This window comes from Neurospora tetrasperma (genome assembly GCF_000213175.1).
Source record: "Neurospora tetrasperma FGSC 2508 unplaced genomic scaffold NEUTE1scaffold_2, whole genome shotgun sequence".
In the NCBI taxonomy this organism is placed as follows: domain Eukaryota; kingdom Fungi; phylum Ascomycota; class Sordariomycetes; order Sordariales; family Sordariaceae; genus Neurospora; species Neurospora tetrasperma.
This window is the reverse complement of record NW_009799100.1, coordinates 1,484,775-1,506,614: the sequence shown is the minus strand read 5'-3', so window position 1 is coordinate 1,506,614 and position 21,840 is coordinate 1,484,775. Positions and strand designations below refer to the sequence as shown.

Sequence of the window (21,840 nt, the reverse complement as noted above, 5' to 3'; positions counted from 1 at the left end):
CCTCCCTCTCAAAAGAAACAACAGGGAAATACTAGGCCCCTAATACAATTCGACTGCATACACTACTATGTACAGTACAGTCACCTGTCAAGAAAACAGCCTCAAGATACGTACTCCTATAGCCCATGCCATGTTTGCCTCCGTCCATGTCCGCGCGTCCGCTTCACCTGCATCGGAATGGCGAATTCGCATAGAAGCACTGTCTGAACAGCTGCGTTTAGTCGCGGATGTCAGGGCAGAAGAATGGATGCCTGAGCTACAGTCCTTCAGCTTTCTTGCCAAAATCGATATCTCGAGCTTGAAATTTGGTTGTCGGCTTGGCGTTAAATGTTGACCATGAGGTTGCCGTCCTGTCCGGGTCTCATGTTGTTAGCCTTCTATCGATCACTGTTACGCATCACCCAGGTCTTCAAATCCAATTAGCGGGCGGGTATCGCCGATTGGCTCATCGGATAAAACAACTTGCAAGACTGGAAGGATGGAATGGACATTCTTGCCGGCGGTAGAGGTAGAGGATCCCACAGCCCGGCAGGCAATGGGCCTCTGGTTGCCGCCCAACCGTGGCAATCACTCCCCCGGCCGCGGCCTTGGGAGTCCCATCGTCAGTCAACAGGCACCGGCAAGGCAGGATGGTGGTGTGTCAAAGCGTCAGGCCTACCGCCGCCCGCCCACCTGTTGGCTCCATTGGCCCTCGGGGGCGATTGGCCCACAGCTCCCTGATCTGGCTTCTGAGTTGGAGTTGGCCTGACTTCATCCATCTCCGTCGGTCTCTTGTCGCCTTTTGCGCTGCCATCAAGCTACCACTCCGAGCAACCGCATCCACCTCTTCACCGCGGCGCACCCAGTTGCGCTTTCGGTCGTTAGTTCACAGCCTTCTTTGCTTCTCTGTTTTAATATTTCCAACCTGAGCGCTGAGTGTTTGTTGCCGCCCTGACAAGCTCTGCTCCGCTCCTTTGCACGAGTCGCACCGCCGTCGACACGTCTCCTTTCCCTTCACGTCGCGCATCGCAGCATCATGGTGCTTGACCAAACCGATCATACCAACATCTTTACATATCGTTCTGTATGTTGTTCTTTCTTTCCTCTACAGCGTGCTTGCAGTCTCGGGTTGGCAAGGTCATGGGATGAAAGTTGGGCTGCCATGTCCCAATTCTCGATCTTGTTGTTGTTGTTGCCCCGCGCTTCAAGAGACAGCTCACCACCCTCAGCTAGTGGAACATCCATCGAGTCGCCCCTCTGCTTGGCTCGGGATGTTTGAAGACTAGTGTAGACCTTCAAGCCCTGCCTGTTCCCCCTTTCACCCAGAACTTCGTGAACCTGCGTCACGGCTGTTCCTTCTCTATACTTTTCGTCCCACTCACCAACCAGGGTCTTGTCTTTTCCCTTGCTTTGCCCCTCATTTTCCTCTGTGCCCTTGCCAATCAGCCAAAGCTCAACATCACGCCCCGATTTGCGCCGCAACGATCTTTCTTCGTTCAACGTATACTGACCCTACAATAGTGATACCTCCATAGAATTTCCCCATAAACCCAACAAGCATCGCCAACATGTCTTTCTTCAACTTCGACCAGTCTCGCCATAATACCGCCGCTCCCGGCTTCTCCCAGGCTCACGATCCCTTTGCCAGCCTAGCCAACCGGGACGAGGAAGCCGAAGAAATCGACTTCGAGGACACTTATGATGGCTTGGGTGACCAGCTGGATGAGACCGACGATGCCTTCAATGATGATACTTTTGGCGGCGATACTGGCGAGCCGGGTCCTGTAGGCAAAGACTTTGACTTCTTTGGCCACACCGCCAAGGTCGCGAACGTCATTGAAGAGGAAAATGTTCGTTTCAACCGCCAACAACCAGCTGCCAAGGCTCCCCAGCCTGTCGCGCAGCCATCGGCCTATACGTCCATCGCCGGATCCTCGTACAACTATTTCGCGCAGGCTCCAGTTAGACCTGCCAGGACCGGCTATGAAAAATACCACGAGCAGCCGATCGAGGATCTTCAGGTTGACGCTGCTCTCTGGGGTGTCGCACCCAAGAAGCAACCGCCGCCGCCTGCTCAACCTGCCGTTCCTAGCGCGCCGTCTGGGGGCCGCAAGATGCTGAGTCTTGAGGAGGTTGAGGCTCAGATGCGCGCCCAGGCTAAGGCGGCCACCCCATCTCCCGCTCCTCAGCATCAGCCCCATCAAATTCCACATGAACAGGCTTACCTCTACCAGAACCAAGCTCAGAACCAGCCGCAGGCCCACTTCCAAGCCGGTGTCGTTGAACCTCTGTACCATCAACCGCAAGGACATCCCATGACAATTCTCCAGCGGCCTCACTCGAAACCTCCTACGCCAGCTCAACCCTCTTCCCAACCGCCCGCTATCCAACAGCATCAGCAACCCGCTGTTCCTCAGCAGCCTACTCAGATCCTGCAGAACCCCAACCGTCTTTCAGGCGACGCGGCTAAGATCGGGCTGTCTGTTCACCCTACGCCTCCGTCCGGTCCTCAGTCCGCTCACCAGGGCCACAGGCAACAAGGCTCTCTTCCGCGACAGCCCCCTATGATTCTTCATCCTGCCCAGCTGGCTCAGCTCTCGGAGGAGGAAAAGGCTGCGTATCTTGAACAGGAAGCTAAGCGCGCCAAGCGCAACCACAAGATCTTCCAAATGTCTCGCGACAATGGTATCATGACGCCACAGGACAAGAACTTCATCACCCGGATCCAGCTTCAGCAGCTTGTTGCAGCCACTGGAAATCCCAATGAACACGGCACAGACGAGTCACTCGCCGAGGACTTTTACTATCAAGTTCATAGTCAGATCCAGGCTGGCCATCGTCAGCACCCCAGCCAGCCTCTGAACCAGTTCGCTCAGACCTATCTGTTTCAGACAGGAAGCCGCCAAGGAGGTATGCGCCGCCATAACAGGGGTCCTGAGAACCATATGCAGAGGATGGAACAACAGGTCCAGCGTGCTGTTGAGGCGGCCAAGAACAAGCCCAAGAATAAGCAGCTTGTTATTGAAGGTAGCTTGGGCAAGATATCCTTCAGCAACGCCAAGACCCCGAAGCCGCTTCTCAACATCAAGCGTAACGACAGCGCCAACGATGTGAAGAAGGCACCGCATCCTGTTAATGGCCGGGACAAGAAGGACGAACTGAGGGCCCTCGAGCTGGTATACACTACACTTATGAAGATGGAAGACCACGAACGCAACATGCCTATGGCGCCTGCCGAGGACGATCAAGAAGCGCTTGCCAAGGTCTTTGCATGGAGTAACGAGGGACAAGCGTTGAATGAGCAACTTTGGAAGGCTCTGAGGGTGCAGGATCACGACCAGCCAGGCCGTATCCACCCCTTCATGGCCCTCCTTAGTTACAGCAAGGGCAAGAAAGCCATACCGCGCATCTTCCGTCACACGAACCACGAGCAAAGGATTACCATTTTCACGCGCATTGTCGTGAATCTCGACCAACTCGACGTTGTCCGAGAAGCTCAGGTTACAACTGATGACATCCAGTTCAACGCCGCTATGCGTGAGAACATCGAGCTGTTCTCGGCTGCTATAGTAACCACGTTGTTTACGTTTATGAACGAACTCGGCCTTGATCTTGTTGCCGCCATCCTTGGTCTTGTGTGCACGCGCAACGTGGACGTCATCGCCAAGAGCAGAATTGGCGCGTCGATGCTTACCATGATTCTCAGTCGGGCGGAGCTTATCAAGCATAATGGCGGAGGCAGTGAACAGGATTGGCGTTCTTGGTAAGTTCCTCTATATTCATGGTTTCATGAGACATGAATCAAATGCTAATCATTGCCACAGGGACATGACCTACACTCAGTTCTTCAACATCCTCGAGCCCACTCTTCCGTACATCTTCCCCGGTAGCATTGCCACCGATCAGGATACCTACGTCTGGCAGCTTCTCGCCGCTATCGGTATTGGTGCCAGCCCTGACCAGCAGCAAAGACTTGTCATTGCTGTCAAGGATCGTGTCATGGACACCGTCAGCCTCGCCAAGACCTTGCCTCCAGCACTCGCAGCCGACCGTCTGCAGAACGTCAACCTCTTCATGCGGTCGATCGGCCTCGACGTTGAGCTGCTCCAGTAAGCAACTCGGCAATAACCCTACACACATTGACTTTGAAAGTCCGTTGCAAAAACTATCTGGGCGGGTGGTTTAAGCAACGACGATCATCATCATCATTATCGAAAAAACGGAAAAGTTGCGTAGATTGCATCGCGTTTGGTCAGCGATTGTTCTTGAAGAGTCCCTCGCATATATCGAGAGACTCGCTCATACTTTTGAGGCGGATCAAAAAAGCAGCTTGGTGGAGGAACAGGAACCATGTGTATGGGCCATTTCACAAGGAATTGTTTACTTTAATAAACATTTTGGCTTACCTACTACTGGAAGGTAAACTCCTTGGGCGGGAAGCAGGAGGAGTTTCTTCTTACCTACATTGCATCGCTGGGGAAAAGAAAAGAACTTGGCGGTTGGTTTCTATATAACTCGGCATTGCTGTATGGATGGATGGATGGATGGAGACACCTGTAGAATAGGGACCAAAAGAGCGGTCGGTCGGGTTGGGTTTTGCGAGGTCAAACATCATTGATCATTGTTCGCCACACCTGTCACCATAACGATCTGTTTTCAGGGGCAAGCCTGTGAGGAAGAAGGCGGGAAAGAATGGGAGTCAGTCGTAGGGTATCGTATTTTTCTTAAAGATGAGAAGGGAATCTATCAGTTAACCAAAGGGTAGTAGCCGCTGACCCTCTATAAAGGGGCTCCCGCTTCGGAAAGGCTCACATATGATATGTGCTCAGCTTTCGCTCCCACTCCCTTTGCCTTTACCGCTTCAAGCGTGAGGTCCTTCTCTTAGCGCCGACAGTCTCTGACTCCTAGTCAAGCTGCATGGCATTCGACGAAGAAGATGTTGCCGCTGCTACCACCTTTCCCTTTCCCTTGCTGTTAACAACCTTGTTCGCCGCAGCCGTGACGGTGGCCTTTTTCGTGCCAAAAACCGAGGGCACCGAAACCGCCTCCTCACCTGGCTTCTTATCATCCGGCCCCAACCCGTTGATCGACCGCAGGATTTGCTCCTCGCCCCAATCCGACTGCAGCCTATTCACCTTCTCAACCAAATCAGGCGCTCCGCTATCATCTGTTGGCTCTGCCGCCGCCTCCTCCCCATCCTTCTCTTCCTTCATCTCCTTCTTCTTCTCTTCATCCACCTCCTCCTCTGCAACCGGCGCAGCATTAGCAGCCTCACTCGACCGCAAAAGCATACACTCATTATACGTGTCCCACGCCTCGCCGTGCTCGTCGTGGTACCACTTGAGGTTGTGCCAGGGTTCTGTCTGCACAGCGCGCAAACGGTCCGCCATGGTCTCGGCTGCCGCTCCCGCCGCTCCCGAATCAGACGACTTGATGGACATGTGGATAGCACGCCCCGCGGCCTGCTTGTCGGCGGGACCACCGGCGCCGCCCGCGGCGGAGGGGCCAAGACGAGCAAGCCGTTCTTGCTCGGTGGCGGCGTCAAGGTAGGGGGCTACAGGTCGGAGTTGGACGAGGGAGGTTACTGGGGTCAGATGGAGGTTGTCTGTTGGAGGAAAAGGTGGAGTGTTAGTGAGGATGAACTGGTAATGGGAATGGAGAAGAGGAGGGAAGTTAAACTGGACTCACTTCCTTGAAACACACCAACCATGTGCTTCACGTAATCCTCGCCTGCACTACGACTACCCGTCAACTTCTGGTCGATAACGGCCTTGCCTTGCGCCACAGCCTCAGGCCAGCTCAGGTTTTGCGCCTCATCATCGTCTCCTCCTCCTCCAGAATTACCGCCACGCCGTCCACCCGCACCACCACCAGCTCCAGGACCACCACGTGCCGATCCTCCTTGTCCACCAATGTTGAAACCACCGGCCAGACCAAGACTGCCGCCCTTCTTGGACTCCATCGACTTGGCTAGCGCCACACCCCACGCAATACCCTTGTCCTTGTTGTAGCCATCGCTCGTCTCGAGAGGGATGTCGACCTCGTAGATGCCTGTTTCGGGCTTCACGCGGAAGCCGTTGATCCGTGGCGGCTTGATGGAGGACGGGTCTTGGGCGGTCTTGGTGACGTAGCGGAGGACGACGAGCTTGCGGTCTTGGGGGAGGGGAGGCTTGATGAAGACGTTGTAGGTGGCGACGATGGGGTCGTCTTCTACGTCGGGTTTTGTGGTTGTTGGTTGGGGAGGTGCCATGGCGGGTTTCCTGGCTGGTGTGGAAAAAAGTTGGGGAGATTTGTCGCCGTCTGCTCGGCGAGGTGAGGAAGAGGTGATTCCTTCGGAGTAGTTGAAGTTCTTCGGAGACGGTCGCGCTAATGATTGGCTGTTGTGATAGTATTGCTTGGTGTCGAGTCCAGATGTACAGTCGGTGCAATAGTGATACTGGATAATATTTGCCTCGATGATTGGTGTTCAAAGTGTTCCGTGAAAGTCTATCTCTTGACTCTCCGAGATCCAAACTGGAAGATGCAAGCACCCTCTTTACCTCTTTGCCTGCCCCGCGACGGCTGCTGGAAAATTTCCAGTTAGAGGCCATTGATAACGGCCAGGATCCCGGCAGGCACGAGGGGACTTCACAGGAGCAGGGGCTAATGGCGTGCCCCGACGCCCCAATTAGCCTCAAAGCCCCCGCAGCAAGTTCACTGGCCCGAGCACCTGCACCACCTCACCCACTGGGCGTTCGTCCCCAACCCACCTGGAGACGCCCTGTTCACGATTCGCGCAGGACCGTTCCATCCATTCCGTTCTGTGGAACGTCCTGGTGGGAGCGGGCTGATGCACCCCAGGATTTGGCTGCTGGTACCTGGAAGGTGCCCCTGGCGCGTTTCTGATTCAAACCGCCGTCAGTGGCACCTTAACTAGGTCACTCCCCTCCCGTCGTCCACCAATCCTTAGGTAAACATCATGTCGGCGGGTTAGTTGGGTGGCATTGGATCTCCCACCAGGTCGTCATCCCGATCCGCGATCATCGTCGCCCGTTGCTTTTTATTGTTCATCCTATATAGTGTACCTCTCTTCTTGGGGATTTAGATCTGTCACATGGTTCTGGGACGATCTCAAGTGATATTGCATTTCGGTACTTTTCCACTCCGAACACTCAATAGCGGCCAGTGGCCACTCGAATGAGCATGGACGCGGGAGACTGTGTTACCGAGAAGCCATCACACTCACCCCATTAAGTTATGTTCGAGATCCCTTATTATAACCGACAACATGCCGAATCAACCCTCCGATAGCGCAGTGGATCTGCGGTCTTACTCCACCAAGTCGAGCAAAAATATAAAAAAAACACTCGCAACCTCGATGGTCCTCTTCGAGAAGCTCATTTCGAAGCTATGGCTCTCTTGTGAACGTCGAGACGTCGTCACAACAGGCGGTGAAACGACTTTGATCAAATTTTGACAGGACACTACGGACTTTTCTCCGTGGGTAGTGTGGTGGGGGGATGACCAGAAAAGTCGATCTCGGTCCAGTCATCTGGCGGCACGATGAGTGAAGACAGGCTCATCAAAAGAAACCCTCCCCCCCTTTTGTTTTTATCTTGGCACGATCTTATCATCAAACCACTTTACTGCTCAGCTCGCCGCTCTTCATCAGCGTGCTATCTCCATCCCATAGACAATGTCCAAGTCTGAGTCTGACTCGGATTGAGTCTATGGGATTCCACAATGGAGCAAACGAAGGTGAGCGAGGTTCTCATTACGATGCAAGCAAACCTAGCTACTCGTTGTTTTCCCCTCAGGGCTGGGTTAATTGTATATCCGCGGGGATCCCCTGTGCGCAACAATTCATGTCTAGTCCGCCCAGCCACTGAGAGCCCTTCATTTATTGGAGACCAGGACGACGTGATGTTCCTCTCAAGGCAATCTCCGTTTTCACGCTGGCATCAGGCCTGGGGGTTTCGAGGAGGATATGTCAGATATCCAGCCTCGTCGGAGACAAAATAAGTGAGACCAACCAACAGGCTAGGTAAACCAGTCCACTACCGCTCGTCAAGATGGAAGAAACGGCTGTTGTAAGATTGTGGAAGGGATTATAATAATTTGAAAAGACAGCGGCTAGAGTCCTATTTGTATGTTTTCATTTCGAAATTACTTAGAACTTAAGACCAGAGGTGTTACAGAGACGCTTGGATACGTAGTAGGAGTACACCCAAGGTATAATGTCAAAGGTCTCAACTATTTTGTTCACGACGAGCCAGCCTGTGTCGATCCTGGCAAGGTCCCAGTGCACACTAGCTCCGCGTTATTGACCACAACCGTTCAACTAGCCGTGCACGTTCTTATATCATCCACGACACTGTGTTCTATCCTGCACTATTTGCCATGGCCCTGCGGAAATCAGATGATGATCTCTTCTCCTCCTTGATCTCCCACTACTTCATCTACACTAATACCACTCTTTGCCCTGTTCACCTCGAGCAGTCCCAAGTTTTACCCGGCTGTATTTGTGCCCTTCAATTATTTTACTTTGCGCAGAATCAACCAAGGACACCAGAAGGCGTGGTCTTCAGACAGTTCCAAAGACTGAAAGACACTATACTCTCGGCAGTCACTGGGACCCAGCGGCCCGGCACTTATGCCCAACCAAACCAGCCCAATTGGACCCATCGCGTACCGTCTGGCTGGAACCGATCTCGTTTCAACGACTCCGAATACGGCCAGGTCGGATTAGACGTCGTCGTCAGCTGCCCACAAGCAGTGTAGCATCATCCGCTTGGCCGAGGGAGCTTGTCAGGCAAAATTCCCTGAGCAAGGTGAGAGTCCCAGAGATTCTACTCTGTCATCTTGTAATGATAATCTCATCCCGGGGGAGAAATTAGGTACAGCAATACAACTAACAAATGATGGAATCCCATAGTTAGTCGCCCGGACTCGACCTTTCTCACACTTGTAGGTCGAGACCACCAACCGGGATTGTCCTCATCCGAGAGTTCTGGTCATCTCAATAGCAAAGCCTGATGACCCTCTTGATTCAGTCACATTTGTTTGTCGACCACCGGTGACCCTATTATGTAGAACTCACAACGTGCCAGGTTTATTGTTACCTTGACCGGAAGAGGCAGTTATCATACCACAACTCCGCGGAAAACCAATTTCAGAAAGGCGGTCAGCATTCAGCATTCTCGCTTTACCTCAGCAATAACACACCTACAAACGCTACCGATCCCTCGAGGCCCAGTTTTCCATTTGTGATAACCTCGATCAGATCAACCACATTGAGCGGACCAAATTCCGGTTCGTGTGCTCTCCTAATCGGGAACACTGGACGCTCGCCCGCTAGCAAGCCAATACATCATCGTCATCTCGTCAGGCCCAAGATAACACCATTTGCTCGCCCCACCCTCTGATCTTGGGATTGCCTCGGCCACATACAGAGATCGCTGCCGGGGTGAAGCCAGGTTTCAGGGGCAGGGTAGGGTACCCCTTTAATACAAACCTCGAGTTCGACCCTTCCACCGACCTGTAAGGGTGACCGTGGCGAGAGGCGTGTATCCTTCGCCCTTACCTACAGCTGTTACAGAGTCTCTTTTCCTCGATGCACCCGTCGTCCCCGGCATGCATGGGAGCAGGTACAGTTCTGAGGCCTATGTGCTGTACAGGTCTGAAGAGGAGAACACGGCGACGCCACCACCCCGCGGATACCGTGTGAATGAAGATTATGGCCCTTCTATGCTTGGAGCAATCTGGACGACATGGTCTATTGCTGTCATTTTTGTCGCCCTGAGGTTTTGGGCGCGGTCCAGGGCTGTTAACGGGCTTGGGGCATCGGATTGGTGCATTCTGTTTTCTCTGGTTGGTTAGAGGCTAAAGATTTTGCCAACAACTTTCTTACCTGCGTTCTGACATATGTCGACAGATGATGGCAGCGGCAATGTCCAGCAGCCAAAGCATTGGTCTGTCAAACACTCTCTAATATGATATCAAGATCGCAAAGCCTAACGAACTCACAGAAATCGCACATGGCATGGGCAAACACATATGGAACGTCGATTATGAGGCCAATTACGTGTTTTTAATGGCGGTAAGTGTAGTTGTCCTAACCCCATATCACTCAGTTACTCATTGCCGCCGCATTGTCAGTGGATCACACTGACCTAGATGTTATAATCTTCATGATAGGGATTCTGGGCTTCCTCCTTGACTTATTTCCTTTCGCTGGCGATGACCAAAATCTCCATCTGCCTGTTATATCTCACCATCTTCACCGTGGAATCGGCACGGAGGGCTACATATGCTGTCCTCGTCATTGTTTGTATTACCAGTGTCTACACGATTATAGTAATCTGCACAGCTTGTGTACCACTGCGAGATTTCTGGGATCCGGCTCAACCTTGGGGCGTTGGATTACCCAAACCAACTTGTCATACAAACCAGTGGTACTGGAGCTGCACAGGGTTAGGCTGATTCTTGACCTTAAACTAGTCCAGACTCCTCAAACTGATAAGCTAACATTTCTTGCCTTTTGGCTTCCCCAGTTTGACAATCACCACGGATTTTCTCATCTTTCTTCTGCCCATCCCAATCGTCGGTCCTTTGAAGTTACCCGCGCGACAAAAGGTTTTCGTTGTTGGCATCTTCGCCGTGGGCTTTGTGTAAGTATAAGCATTCCAATCACCACGCACTCATGTCGCCTGGAGACATCATGTACTCACCACACAATCTTTCCCTACCCTACAGTATCTGCATCGTCTCACTCGTCCGCGTCTTCTATCTCTACGCTTCCCAATACACAGCTGTTCATGATATCACCTTCAGCACCGGCAAACTCACCTATTGGACCGCAATTGAAGTCCATACTGCCATCGTCATCGCCTGCGTCATGACCCTGAAGCCTCTCATCGTCCGCTTCTTCCCTGGCTTCCTCGACCCGCGCGCCAGCAACAACAGCAGCGGTGAACAAGGCGCCACAGGCGAGCCAACTGCCACCAGTAGCGACCCCCCACTGACGGTAGGCAGAAGACCATGTCGCAACGCGTTTGGGCAGCGTCTCTCATGGATCGAAGTCCCCGATACTGGTGGACAGCAGCAGCAATCCGGCCCAGGGCTAACAACAACAACGACGACGGCGGCGGTTGGGGATGCTGCGCTAAGCGAGATACCAGTGAGCGGGAGGGGACGATACCAACAGTTTTTGAATTCTCCTTTTCCTCTGGCGGCTGGGAGGACATCGACTGATAGCAGGCCGTCATTTGAAATGAAAACCTCAACAACAACAACAACGACGACGACGATGACAATAATGACAAACTATAACGTTACGACAACCTCGGCAGATTCGATCAAAGCGAATAGCGATACGACTTCTGTGTCTGCGCTGTACCGTGAGGAGGACGTGGATAGCACGACAAACCTCAAGGGTTGTTGTGCGCATGGACAGAGTGATGCTGGTTCGGTACATGGAGTCAAGACCGACCGCTACAATTCCGCAGCGTAATAACTGAGGCATACGGACACCAGCTGCGCTTGTCGAGGCGAATTGTATATATTCAAGGTGTGTATTGTACATATATCATAATGAGAAGTCGAAGGACAGGTAATGAAAAAGGACACCAAAGCATGTTTTTCTGGTAACATGGCACAGGGCCTACAGGTAAACGTGAGTTCCTCTATGTTTGGTGAGAATTGATCCTTTGTATGAGGGAGATGGTTTGAATGGGACATCAACAAGTCATATTTCAAAAGTGATTTCCTTTGATCAGATAAATCCGTCCGTTTCCCTTCCAGTTACCTATACTTCACCTCTCACTGCACCTAACGAGAAAAGCATTACAAAGACAGACAGGCTGCCATTCAACGACACCTAAGAAACAGCTCTGCCGCACCTTCGTCGAGCTTCCTTAGCGAAACACTTCCTTGTCTTCACGCAATCCTTGTGTTCTCCCTTTTGGTCTGGCTGACTCCATGAGTTAGAAGTGAGTTCTACGGTTGTGTGTCGTGCCTTCCCAGACTCAAATGGTAGCTCTTTCCAGGGTTGCTGTTCAGATAAGCTGAAACTGAATGCAGTTGTGGCATTTTAAGAAGTCGTTGACATGAATAAGTGTACCTTATTTCGGCAAGTGTCACTTGTCGCGGAAGGAAGACGCGCTATACCTTCAGAAAGATGGGAATCGTGTCTGAAAGTTTCAGCTTCTACAAGCATGTAAGTATCTATCTCACTTCTTTCACTTCTTATTCACACTGAGGACGGTTCTGTCAAGCCCTTAACAATTCATGGAAGGGATTTATCACTTTGGTGGCATGAGCACTCGTAGTTCCTCGTAGTTTAACCATCGTATAATCCTTGGTGGCGTGTAATCTCTCTCATCTTTGCAAAACACCTCCTTTTCTTCTTTCTTTCTTTAGTTAGTGTATTTTCCAGTGTTCAGTAGGTGGTTTCATTCAAAGGCTGAGCAATGGTACTGGGTTACATGAACGAAGTCGAGCTCTGGTTGTAAATGTATTTCGACTTAAAGTGTCAGTCTGTTGATATCTATTATTTGTTATGAATAGAATGAATCTTGTCGCAGTTAAGCAAGAATTGAAATAGTCAAACCCATATGCGCATAGGTAGATATATGTTGATCTCTATGTTCTAGTTGGACATGGGAGGCTGGCACCACCCTCTTCTCTCCTCCTATGCTCACCCTAGTCCTTCCTGTTGTATATCGTGAGGAGCACTTGTTTCGCAATGGCCCATATTTGATGAATATATATCGGAGATTCTTCATTCTTCCGGGTGCCTCATAGGTAGTGCTCAAACTCTTGGGCGTCCCCGGATTTTCCCCATCCCCTATATCATATTTTAAGCTTTGGGATGCACGGAACAAAACTTGAAATGTCAGTGATGATCGGCAGACACGCTGTACTTCGCCCTGAATGAAATACAGGTGACGGTCTCATGTTTGACGTCCTTTTGAAGGTAATTGTGGATCATTATAAATAGCGAACCTTCAAGTTGGGGACCAATTTCGTTGTTTTGGGCAAGAACAAAGCAGTTTTTCAAAACTTCAAGCTTTCCAAATCTCTCCGAACCCTCTGCTAAACGTTCTTTTCATCATGTATGCTGCGCGAGCTCGGCTCTTGATATAGCGAATAGTTGGTCAGTGGTAATGGTCAAGAAGACGTCGTTTCTCTCGAATCGTGCGGCATACTTAAGTAATGCACCGCGACAGCTGACTTCGCCTCGCCTGAAAAATGCGTCTGCCTGTCAGGACCAATTCTCCATGAACTTCCTCCTTGCGGCGTAGATCACAAAACACATGGTTTAGAACATGTGGAATGATGCTTGTGCCTCGATGCCCCTGCCAAGATTCAAGGCTGACCGGCGCCGTGTAAGACTGCAAAGTGCGTGGTTGGGGGCCACTTGCGCCTCCTAGGTCATGTCATTGGGGGTTTGAAGTCTGAGTGTAGTAAGCGGTGCCACAGCCTTGCTCACTCATATCTGAAGCAAAGATGAGGAGACAACAACACCATACGCTTCGATAGATGGAAGTCCATCACTCACCCAATACACCATGATCGAGTTCCGCCGTAACATCCATTGCAACAATACTCCGTGGTCTTACGGAGTCCCAGGTGCCTGGCGCCATGTTCAGCTCGCCCAGAATCTTTATCTTTCTACTCACTTGAGCCTCCTTATATCGACACCTCGAAGGACACTTTTTTCCGTTCTTCGCCTTCACAAGAGCAGATGCAATATCGATAAACGAGTGACATAACAACCAGGACTTAACGACGAAACACTTGATTCGTAAACTACCACGCAGGGCCGGGCAGTTGTCAACTTGACCAGCAGCGAACTCAACATGGCCGCTTCCGCAAATTCATTGTCCTTCATCCTTCAATATCCAACGACCGCAAGCTCATCGTTTATGAACCCTCAGTATCCAACAATGACAACAAGCACTCGCCGAGCCATTGAAACACTCCCGACAGTGGCTCGTAGAGACTCTCCAGAGGTTTTGCTTACAGATAGTAGACCTCCACCAAGCCCTACCTCATTTAACCCATCGGTATTAACTCAAGAGTCATGGACCACCAAGATCTCCGGCCTCCCCACGGCCATCGTACCCCCGTCTTCCACGTCCAGCAGCGCAGTATCAAGCACTCATAATACCGCGTCCCTCAACCACGGAACCAGCATAAGCCTGATTCCGCTGCTCAGCCTGTCCGTCGCTGTCATCATGTGGGTTCTGTATTACATCCTGATCAGCCGGCGACGCAGAGCCGGTAGAAGTGTTCCCCGACTATGGCCCTCCTTCTCCCTGTTTGCCTTTTCGCGAAGAGGTAGGGCCCATTTCACCTTCCAAATCAAGCGCTCAGACAGCCGAACGTCGCTGCTTCCCAGCGATCGCCTCGCCGCCGGGGCAGGGCTGGGATACCAAGTAATTTCTCGGGGTAATGGACGCGATGTGGACAAAGGACAGACAGCCGTCGTGACCTGGACGTACCGTGACCCTCCTCCAGTCGAACTCGACGGTCAGGGCATCGGAGACTCGCCGATCCGACCCAACTGGGTCTCGCGGATATCAAGCTTCTTGGTCACGGAGAGGGAAGGAAAAGGGCATGGATGTGGTCAGATGGATCCATCGCTCAGAGCGACAGGATCTATCCGAGAGTCGTTTGGGGAGAAGATTAATGACCCCGGGGTAGCCGTGTTAATTCGGGAGCCGAAGAAGACGCTTTCACGGTATTCGAGGGCTATTTCAGAAAAGGCTCTTCCGGAAATCCCCGAGTCGGAGGAAATCGTGCCGCTTAGACTGGGTAGCCCACGGGAAAATTGGGAACGGATGGCATCACGCAATACTTTCAGGGTCATTGAAAGGTGGAAGGGCGAGCGCGAGGAGTTTGAGGGGTCGTTCCGTGATTGCAATCATGATCAGACATCGTGAGGTTGACCGGGAAAGGGACCGGGAATCGTCATCGGCGTCGGGGCCATGGGTTTGTCGGATCTCGATTTCAACGTCTTAAAAGGACAACCCAGCGTGGTGCTTGTTACGTGCTGCTCGTATTCATTCGCCAATTACAGGAAGTTATAGCATCGTTATTCGTCAACAATGATATCAGTGAGGACGGTTTGTGATAAAAATGAGTGTGACAAACACACAACAAAAACGTCACCGAACTCCGCTGTTAGGGTCGCCAGTTCCACTGAAGCCACCATTGAAAGGGGACCCCTAGATGATCTTTTAGGGGCCGAAGGCGGGAAGGGTGGGGCCATAATCGACAGCCTTACAGTGAGTGGACCGATAAGTCACAGTCCTCCGGCTACGTTACGTAACGTGATACAACTTACGGCTTCAGTTGAGAAACTCCCCTCATTTGTATCACCACCCAATTGTGCAATGACATGATTGCTGTCAATTCATTGGGTTTTTGTTGGCAAACTAGTGGCGAGTAGAGATGCACAATGAGGTGAGGAAGCCAGAATTGATCGACCACCACTTGTGTGGCTTTCCAACTTTATTTAGCCTTCGAAAGCAACAGCTGTCTACGTCAGACCATTCCTGTGTTTTCAAACGAAGAAGATAAATTAGGTGAGTGTGTGTCGCATCCGGCTGTGTTCCCTTTCCCCCTCCTTCCACATTCCAATCTGGATGTTACTGTAAACTGCAACTGCGACGTTGAAGCGAAAACATTGGATAGCGACGATAGTTCTTTTTCCTGCCATTTCTTGATACCCAACTTATACAACGAACACCGAGAATCGACCTTCTCTCTGACTACCTCCAAATAACACCACACCAAAAACCTCAACTTTCACCACCAACCAACCTTGTACAACACACAACGATCATCAACACACCTCAAACCACCTCTACCACATCAGAAGCAACCAACCAACCAACCAACCTAACAACAACAACACAACAACACCCCAGGAAAACCTACAAACAACATGTCTTCAACAAAAACCGCCGCTCCTTCCAGCATCATCACCTCCGCCCCCTACTCCGACCTCACCGAAACCCTAACCAAGTCATCCACGTCTTCTACCTCCCCCGTCACCACCAGAAGCAAATCGCACTCGCAAAGCTCAACCTCCTCCTCCTCCTCAGACGCCTACGCCCAAAGAGCCATGAACCACACTTCGACATGGCAACCCAAGCTCGACCGCCGACAGAGCTGGTCGCAGGAACAGTACAAGCATGAAATGCAGCTGAGGAGCGGATCAACAGGCGGGAGCGTGAGGAAGGTTGGGGAGGAGGGGTTTACTGAGGGGGGACATGGGTATTGAGACCGAGAGAAATTGAGGACGGTGGTGATTGATGAAGATGGTGATGATGATTGAAGGTGATTGGGGGTGGAAAACGGAATCCGTCACGATTGAGGGGAAATGATCGATCCCAGGATGACAGACTGACATACTGTCTGTCTCTCTTTGGTGATATCAGCATCGACATTGGACAACATACAAGACATGATGATCCAAGTTCTCGGCACGCGTCACAGTACAGCACGACACAACAAGACACAACGCAACGGAAGTTCGTGGAATGGAAATGGCATTGGATTCAGCATGTTGGCGCGGGATGAATCGGAATCGGTTAACATATGCCATTGACCGTACCTTATTCCTTTTTTTTTTCTCTTTTCAAATTTTTTTTTCTTTTCTTCACCCTACAAAATGGCGACAGAAGTTGGGAGGCACTAGTCACACGGACGAACCCGAATGGCGAGTTGAGGAGGGGACGGGAAAACGGGGGGTGGGGGTCATGAAATGACGTACTTTGTACTACTATCACGAGCTCTAAACGGTGTTACCTTAGCAGGCGCCTGTCTGTATAGTTATTGTATGATTCAACATTCGCTACAATTCATCACCTTCCAAAGGCCCGCGAAATGTATTGCAGTTAATTTACATCTTGATTCCATTGTCCACTTATGAACGAGTGACTATTCTACATCAAGTATGTGTAGTAAGCATGATCCGCCATCCATGATCTTAATTCATCTATGGGTATCCAGTGACCCCATCTATAATGATGATGATGATGTTAATAAAGTTGCCCGCTGCGAAAAGAGGCATAAACCACTGCTAAAAGCAGTGCTCAGAAAGAGAATCGGTAAGGAAATGCCAAAATAAAGAAACCGATCCCTTCGCATGCAAGTTGAAGACTTTCCCTCCGTCAGTCGTGTGTATACGCCCTGCCCTCCCTCCATCAGATTCCCCTAAAAGAAAACGCCACTCATGTCGTGTCATGATCATTTACTCCAACAAAAAGAAAAAGAAAAGGAAAAAAGTAAAAAGAACTTAGAGACCCTTCGATCCCTTTCCATCCACACCACCAGTCTTGAAGAAATCCTTCACTACACCAACCGAGTAGGCCCCCCCGGCAATCCAGGCGGCGCCCATTACTGCGCGCTTGGTAAGGCTTGCCTTCTTTCTCTGCTGCTGCCCCACCTCCTCCTCCTGCTTCTGCTGCTTCTGTTCCTGCTGCTGCTGGGTCTCAGCAGCAGCCTGTTCATAATGAACCTTTTCACTCGCAGAGGACGGACTCTGACTCTGACTGGCACTGGCCGCAGTAGTAGAGCTAGGCAAGTTATAGTTCACAAATCCCGTCGGACTAGCAAACCGGCCCGTAGCAACGTGGTAATCTCTCTTCCCGCCGCTCAGGCTTCCGCCCGTCATGTCAACGGGGTTGATGGGGCCGCCGCCGCTGCTTGTTGCGAGGGTACCATCCGCCTGCGCAACCGCTTGTCTCGCGGCGGTGGGCTCATGAACGGTCTGGGATTGAAGAGGGGAAGTGACGCCTTCCCGGACCTTGCGGAAAACAAGAACGTCCCCGGAGCCGGCTACGATCTCAAACCCTTGAGACTCGATGCGGGCAAAGTGTGGGAGAAACTTGGAGATGTTGGTGAGGCGGGTTAGCACGTCGGCGGGAGAGGTAGGGGTGTTGGAGTTGGAGGGGAGAATGCTGGAGGTGGTCTCAGCTTCTTCGACGAATTGAGTGTCGGGGTTAAAAGCGAGGATTTTGTAGACGGTTGGGTTGGTGGTGGTGGGCTCAACGGGTTGTGGCTTCGAGACCGCAGACGATTTGGTGGTCTGGGCATCTTCGTAGGTGAAGGCTTCCAAGGGGTTCTCTTCGCTGAGAGTGTCTTCCTCTGCGGCGTGGGCCTGCCTCTGCCCTTGAGCAGAAGCGGCGTACTTGCCATCGGGCTCATGGCTTCTGAATGCACCATACTGAGACAGTTCCTCGGAAAGCTTGGCCGCGTCGACTGCATCTCCTTCCAGTCCCGCACCAATGGCAGGCTGCTGGCGCTCGCGGAGCTCCTTTAGTACCGAAGGTTCTGACCTAGGCTCAGCGCGCGCCATCTCCGCAGCGTACTTCCCATCGGGCTCATGGCTGAGGAATGGTTTACCGTACGCATCTAGATCTTCGTACTCGGAGTAGTTGGTATATTCCTTCTCCTTTTTGTACATGCCATCAGGTTCGTGGGCGCGGAAGGCACCATAGCCGGCCAGCTCGGCAGGATCATACTCGGAGTAATTGACGAACTCCTTCTCCTTCTTGTACATGCCATCGGGCTCGTGGGCGCGAACTGCGTCATACTGGGCTAGTTCGGCAGGGTCGTATTCTTGAGTGTTGCTGAATGACTTCTGCTCCTTGTACATGCCGTCCGGCTCATAAACACGAACTGCGTCATACTGGGCTAGTTCGGCTGGATCATATTCGTCGTAGTTGTTGATTCCCTTTTCTTTCTTGTACATGCCGTCCGGCTCGTGAACACGGACTGCATCGTACTCGGCCAGCTCCGCGGGATCATATTCGTCGTAGTTGTTGACTGCCTTTTCCTTCTTGTACATGCCGTCAGGCTCGTGAGCCCGGACGGAACCGTATTCAGCTAGTTCGGCGGGGTCGTATTCATCGTAGTTGTTGACTCCCTTTTCCTTCTTATATTTCCCGTCAGGCTCGTGAACCCGGACGGAATCGTATTCGGCCAATTCAGCAGGGTCGTATTCTTGAGTGTTGGTAAATTCCTTTTGCTCCTTGTACTTGCCATCGGGCTCGTGGGCGCGGACGGCGCCGTATTGGCCAAGCTCCGCCTTGTCGACAGTCTCCTCCGAGGCCTGCTTGTACTTGCCATCGGGTTCATGGCTGCGAACTGCGCCATACTTGCCCAATTCTGTTTCGTCGGCAGGCACTTCAGGAGTGTCCTTGTACTTGCCATCAGGTTCGTGTGCCTTGACAGGTCCGTACTTGTTGAGGTCCTCATATGTCGCTTCTTGCTTGTTGATGGCCTCGGATACCTCATTAGCTACCGGTTGCGGTTGGGAACCCAAAGGCGGCACGGCTGTGGTCGCGGCAATTCCCGCGTTAGGGTGCCAAGACACTTTAGCTTGATCCGACGACAGGGCGTTGAGCAGGTCAGGGGCAGGTGTGTCCTTGAGGAGCACATCTGAAAGAGACGGGGCAGATGCTGGGTCAATGGGGTTCCATGGGGCGTCGTCGACCTTGACCTGGCTATAGACCTTGAGCTCCGCCTCTGGAGGAGGGCCGTCATAGAAAATGGGTTTGGAGGTGTCTAGCTCTGGAGGGTTGAGGTTGGTAAACTGAGATGTATAGGGACTGGATAGCGGAGCCTTGCTATCGAGGCCGAATGTGGCCGATTTGAGGACCTTGCGGTTGGTGATGGGGTCAATCACGTATTCAGAGTCCGCCTTCACCGACTTGGACTTGTTCTTGTTGCCCCGACTGCGCTTTGACTTCTCAAGAGGCGCCTCTGCCTTTGTCTTGATCTGTGTCTTGGCGTCTCCGAACAGCAAGTCCTCCAGGGGTGCACGCTCTGCATCTTCGATGTTTTGACCTGGTCGGATGCCGGTTGGGTTGTTGATGGTGTTGGCAGCAATTTCCTCGTCGAGATGTCGCCGCCCTGCGTTTTCCTGCTCAACGGGGTACCAATAGTCCTTGGACATGCGCTTGATGGTCGACTTGGCATTCTCGGCCAAGGGGTGCTGCTCCCACGAGAGTCGGCGGTTCAAGGTCTGGAAGTATTTGTAGCGAATTCTGCGTTGGCGATGGCAGACATCTTGAGTGTACTCGGGGTCGAGGTAGGATGACCACGTACGACCGAAGCGAAAGCCTCGTGTTTGCTGTTGTTGATGATGGTGGTGGCGAACTACAGCGGCGCCAGAAGCCAGAGAGGAGGCCTTGGCCCAACCAGCACGGTAAGTGGGAGTGGAAGCGGAAGTCAACGACATGGCGAATACTGCAGTGTTATGAGGGTTGGAACTGAAGTGGCATTTCTTGGCTTAAAGGTAGCTGAAGCGATAGTTAGTTTATTGTCAGTTTCAGAACTAAAAAGGAAAAGAGAGTAGGTAGAGGGAGAAGAATGCAATGTAACGCACTGACTGCCATGTATGACGGCAGTCTAGGAAAAAAGGCAGGTATGCGGCACTGATCCGGATGGCGGGGCACTTACACGACAAAGACGGAAGTGGCCAATGCTACGGATTGGACGTCAAATGATGACGATGACGATGGACTAATTAGTAAACACAGGGCACCCGTGTTTCCAAGTTTCAGTCACGAACTGATTTGGAGAAAGAGGTTGTTGTCAGGGTGGGATGGTTGCGCGGTGCCACCACACTATGTAGGTAGTGTAGGAACGTGAAAAGCCAAGTAGGGGAAGAACAGCCAGAAGAGAATATGAGACTGGAAACTGAACCAAGAGAGAGAAAGCACACGATGGACACACACACGATGGGGAATCATGGTGGGTTTTAATAAGTTCATCCATTCCTTCAACCGCTCCCCGGTTTCAATCCCATGCCAAGGGCAACAGTCCTCGCTCCTCACAGTGAGGGGACTTGTGCATGGGACGTGCAGTCTTGTTGTCCCCGGTGCCTACATCCGCTTACCAAACTCGGAAGCGGCACACGGAGATCAAGAAGACGATCCGCTCACGGAACCAAACATTGTTGCAGCCATGGCGGCCACGAGCTCCACGACGGCTTGGCAGCAGGAGGTAGACTTGCAACAAGGTCTGACTTTTGCAGACTGTGTGAGAGGGGAGACGGGATTCGGCATCAAGAGGTTTGGAAAGTCAGCCAATCTGTTGGACGGAAACAAAGGACACAAGATGAGAAACCGGGGGAGGGAGGAGGGGGGGGGGGGTACACTAGTATCTGGGGATGATCATCTTGGAGAGGGGCTTACGTAGTAGCGGAGAGGTATGTACACAGTAAAAACGAGGGGGACATTGGAGACCCCAACACCCCAAACATTGACTTCTTTTGGACATGGCCAGGGGCTGATGGGGTGGACCCCTTTCTTGTCCTTTGAGCCAAACAGAGATGGCATTGCCGCCCGCCTTTGTCACAGCATATTCAAGATATGGCCCGACAGTTACTCAAATCCGAAGCCTCTTCCGTGGCTCTCGAGCGTCTGGATGGCTGACGGCAGCAGTACCCTTGCACCATTGCATTTATACGCCAATACACTGGACATACTGTGTAGTGTACACTACGCAAGGTAATGTTCACACAGATTTGGACCCTTTCGGCGTATCCAACAACTGTTTGCATGTGTACAGTGGAGGTGTGTGGCATTGTGGCCAGAAAGTCAGTCGAGCCAAGCAATCTCCTGCTGCTCTGCATAGTGTTGAGCTGAGGAGGGAGACGGGCCGACAGACACCGGCGACGACACAAGGACCATCTCGAATCTCGATGAGAGGGAGGGTCCCAAAACAAAATTCAAGAACCGGTTTGGAACGCTGACGTTCACTGTGGGTTCTCTTATTCCCAGTTCCCACGATGTTAGTCTTGGTGGAGCAACCCCGTGGCATCCGGGGAGCGCCGGGGGGGGGGGGGGGGGGGGGGGG

At 52.0% G+C, this 21,840-nt stretch overlaps 7 protein-coding genes across 7 annotated transcripts; 4 read left to right on the top strand and 3 right to left on the bottom strand.

The window, feature by feature from the left end:
* Positions 1-1,547: 1,547 nt before the first annotated feature.
* Positions 1,548-5,028, top strand: NEUTE1DRAFT_78390 (uncharacterized protein; the record flags this gene model as incomplete). The annotated part of the gene is made up of 2 exons (XM_009850882.1): positions 1,548-3,742; positions 3,804-5,028. 2 exons carry the CDS (start codon positions 1,548-1,550, stop codon positions 4,090-4,092), a joined length of 2,484 nt encoding a protein of 827 aa, XP_009849184.1.
* Positions 5,029-5,124: 96 nt separating this feature from the next.
* NEUTE1DRAFT_116290 (uncharacterized protein) lies at positions 5,125-5,385 on the bottom strand (the record flags this gene model as incomplete). The annotated part of the gene is made up of 1 exon (XM_009850881.1): positions 5,125-5,385. A coding segment is annotated over one exon (243 nt), but the record flags the coding sequence as incomplete, so codon positions are not given.
* A 184-nt stretch (positions 5,386-5,569) lies between these two features.
* Positions 5,570-6,229, bottom strand: NEUTE1DRAFT_38424 (uncharacterized protein; the record flags this gene model as incomplete). The annotated part of the gene is made up of 1 exon (XM_009850447.1): positions 5,570-6,229. The coding sequence occupies one exon, from the start codon at positions 6,227-6,229 to the stop codon at positions 5,570-5,572; it is 660 nt and encodes a 219-aa protein (XP_009848749.1).
* Positions 6,230-9,491: 3,262 nt separating this feature from the next.
* NEUTE1DRAFT_128403 (uncharacterized protein) lies at positions 9,492-11,470 on the top strand (the record flags this gene model as incomplete). The annotated part of the gene is made up of 5 exons (XM_009850880.1): positions 9,492-9,828; positions 9,962-10,057; positions 10,156-10,430; positions 10,512-10,628; positions 10,714-11,470. The coding sequence occupies 5 exons, from the start codon at positions 9,592-9,594 to the stop codon at positions 11,468-11,470; spliced, it is 1,482 nt and encodes a 493-aa protein (XP_009849182.1).
* A 2,340-nt stretch (positions 11,471-13,810) lies between these two features.
* On the top strand, positions 13,811-15,368 carry NEUTE1DRAFT_120798 (uncharacterized protein; the record flags this gene model as incomplete). Its single annotated transcript, XM_009850879.1, has 2 exons — positions 13,811-14,828; positions 15,108-15,368. The coding sequence occupies 2 exons, from the start codon at positions 13,821-13,823 to the stop codon at positions 15,366-15,368; spliced, it is 1,269 nt and encodes a 422-aa protein (XP_009849181.1).
* Positions 15,369-15,578: 210 nt separating this feature from the next.
* NEUTE1DRAFT_116289 (uncharacterized protein) lies at positions 15,579-16,851 on the top strand (the record flags this gene model as incomplete). Its single annotated transcript, XM_009850878.1, has 1 exon — positions 15,579-16,851. One exon carries the CDS (start codon positions 15,914-15,916, stop codon positions 16,250-16,252), a length of 339 nt encoding a protein of 112 aa, XP_009849180.1.
* Positions 16,852-17,231: 380 nt separating this feature from the next.
* Positions 17,232-20,680, bottom strand: NEUTE1DRAFT_145006 (uncharacterized protein; the record flags this gene model as incomplete). Its single annotated transcript, XM_009850877.1, has 2 exons — positions 17,232-20,279; positions 20,440-20,680. One exon carries the CDS (start codon positions 20,216-20,218, stop codon positions 17,270-17,272), a length of 2,949 nt encoding a protein of 982 aa, XP_009849179.1.
* Between the last annotated feature and the right edge of the window lie 1,160 nt (positions 20,681-21,840).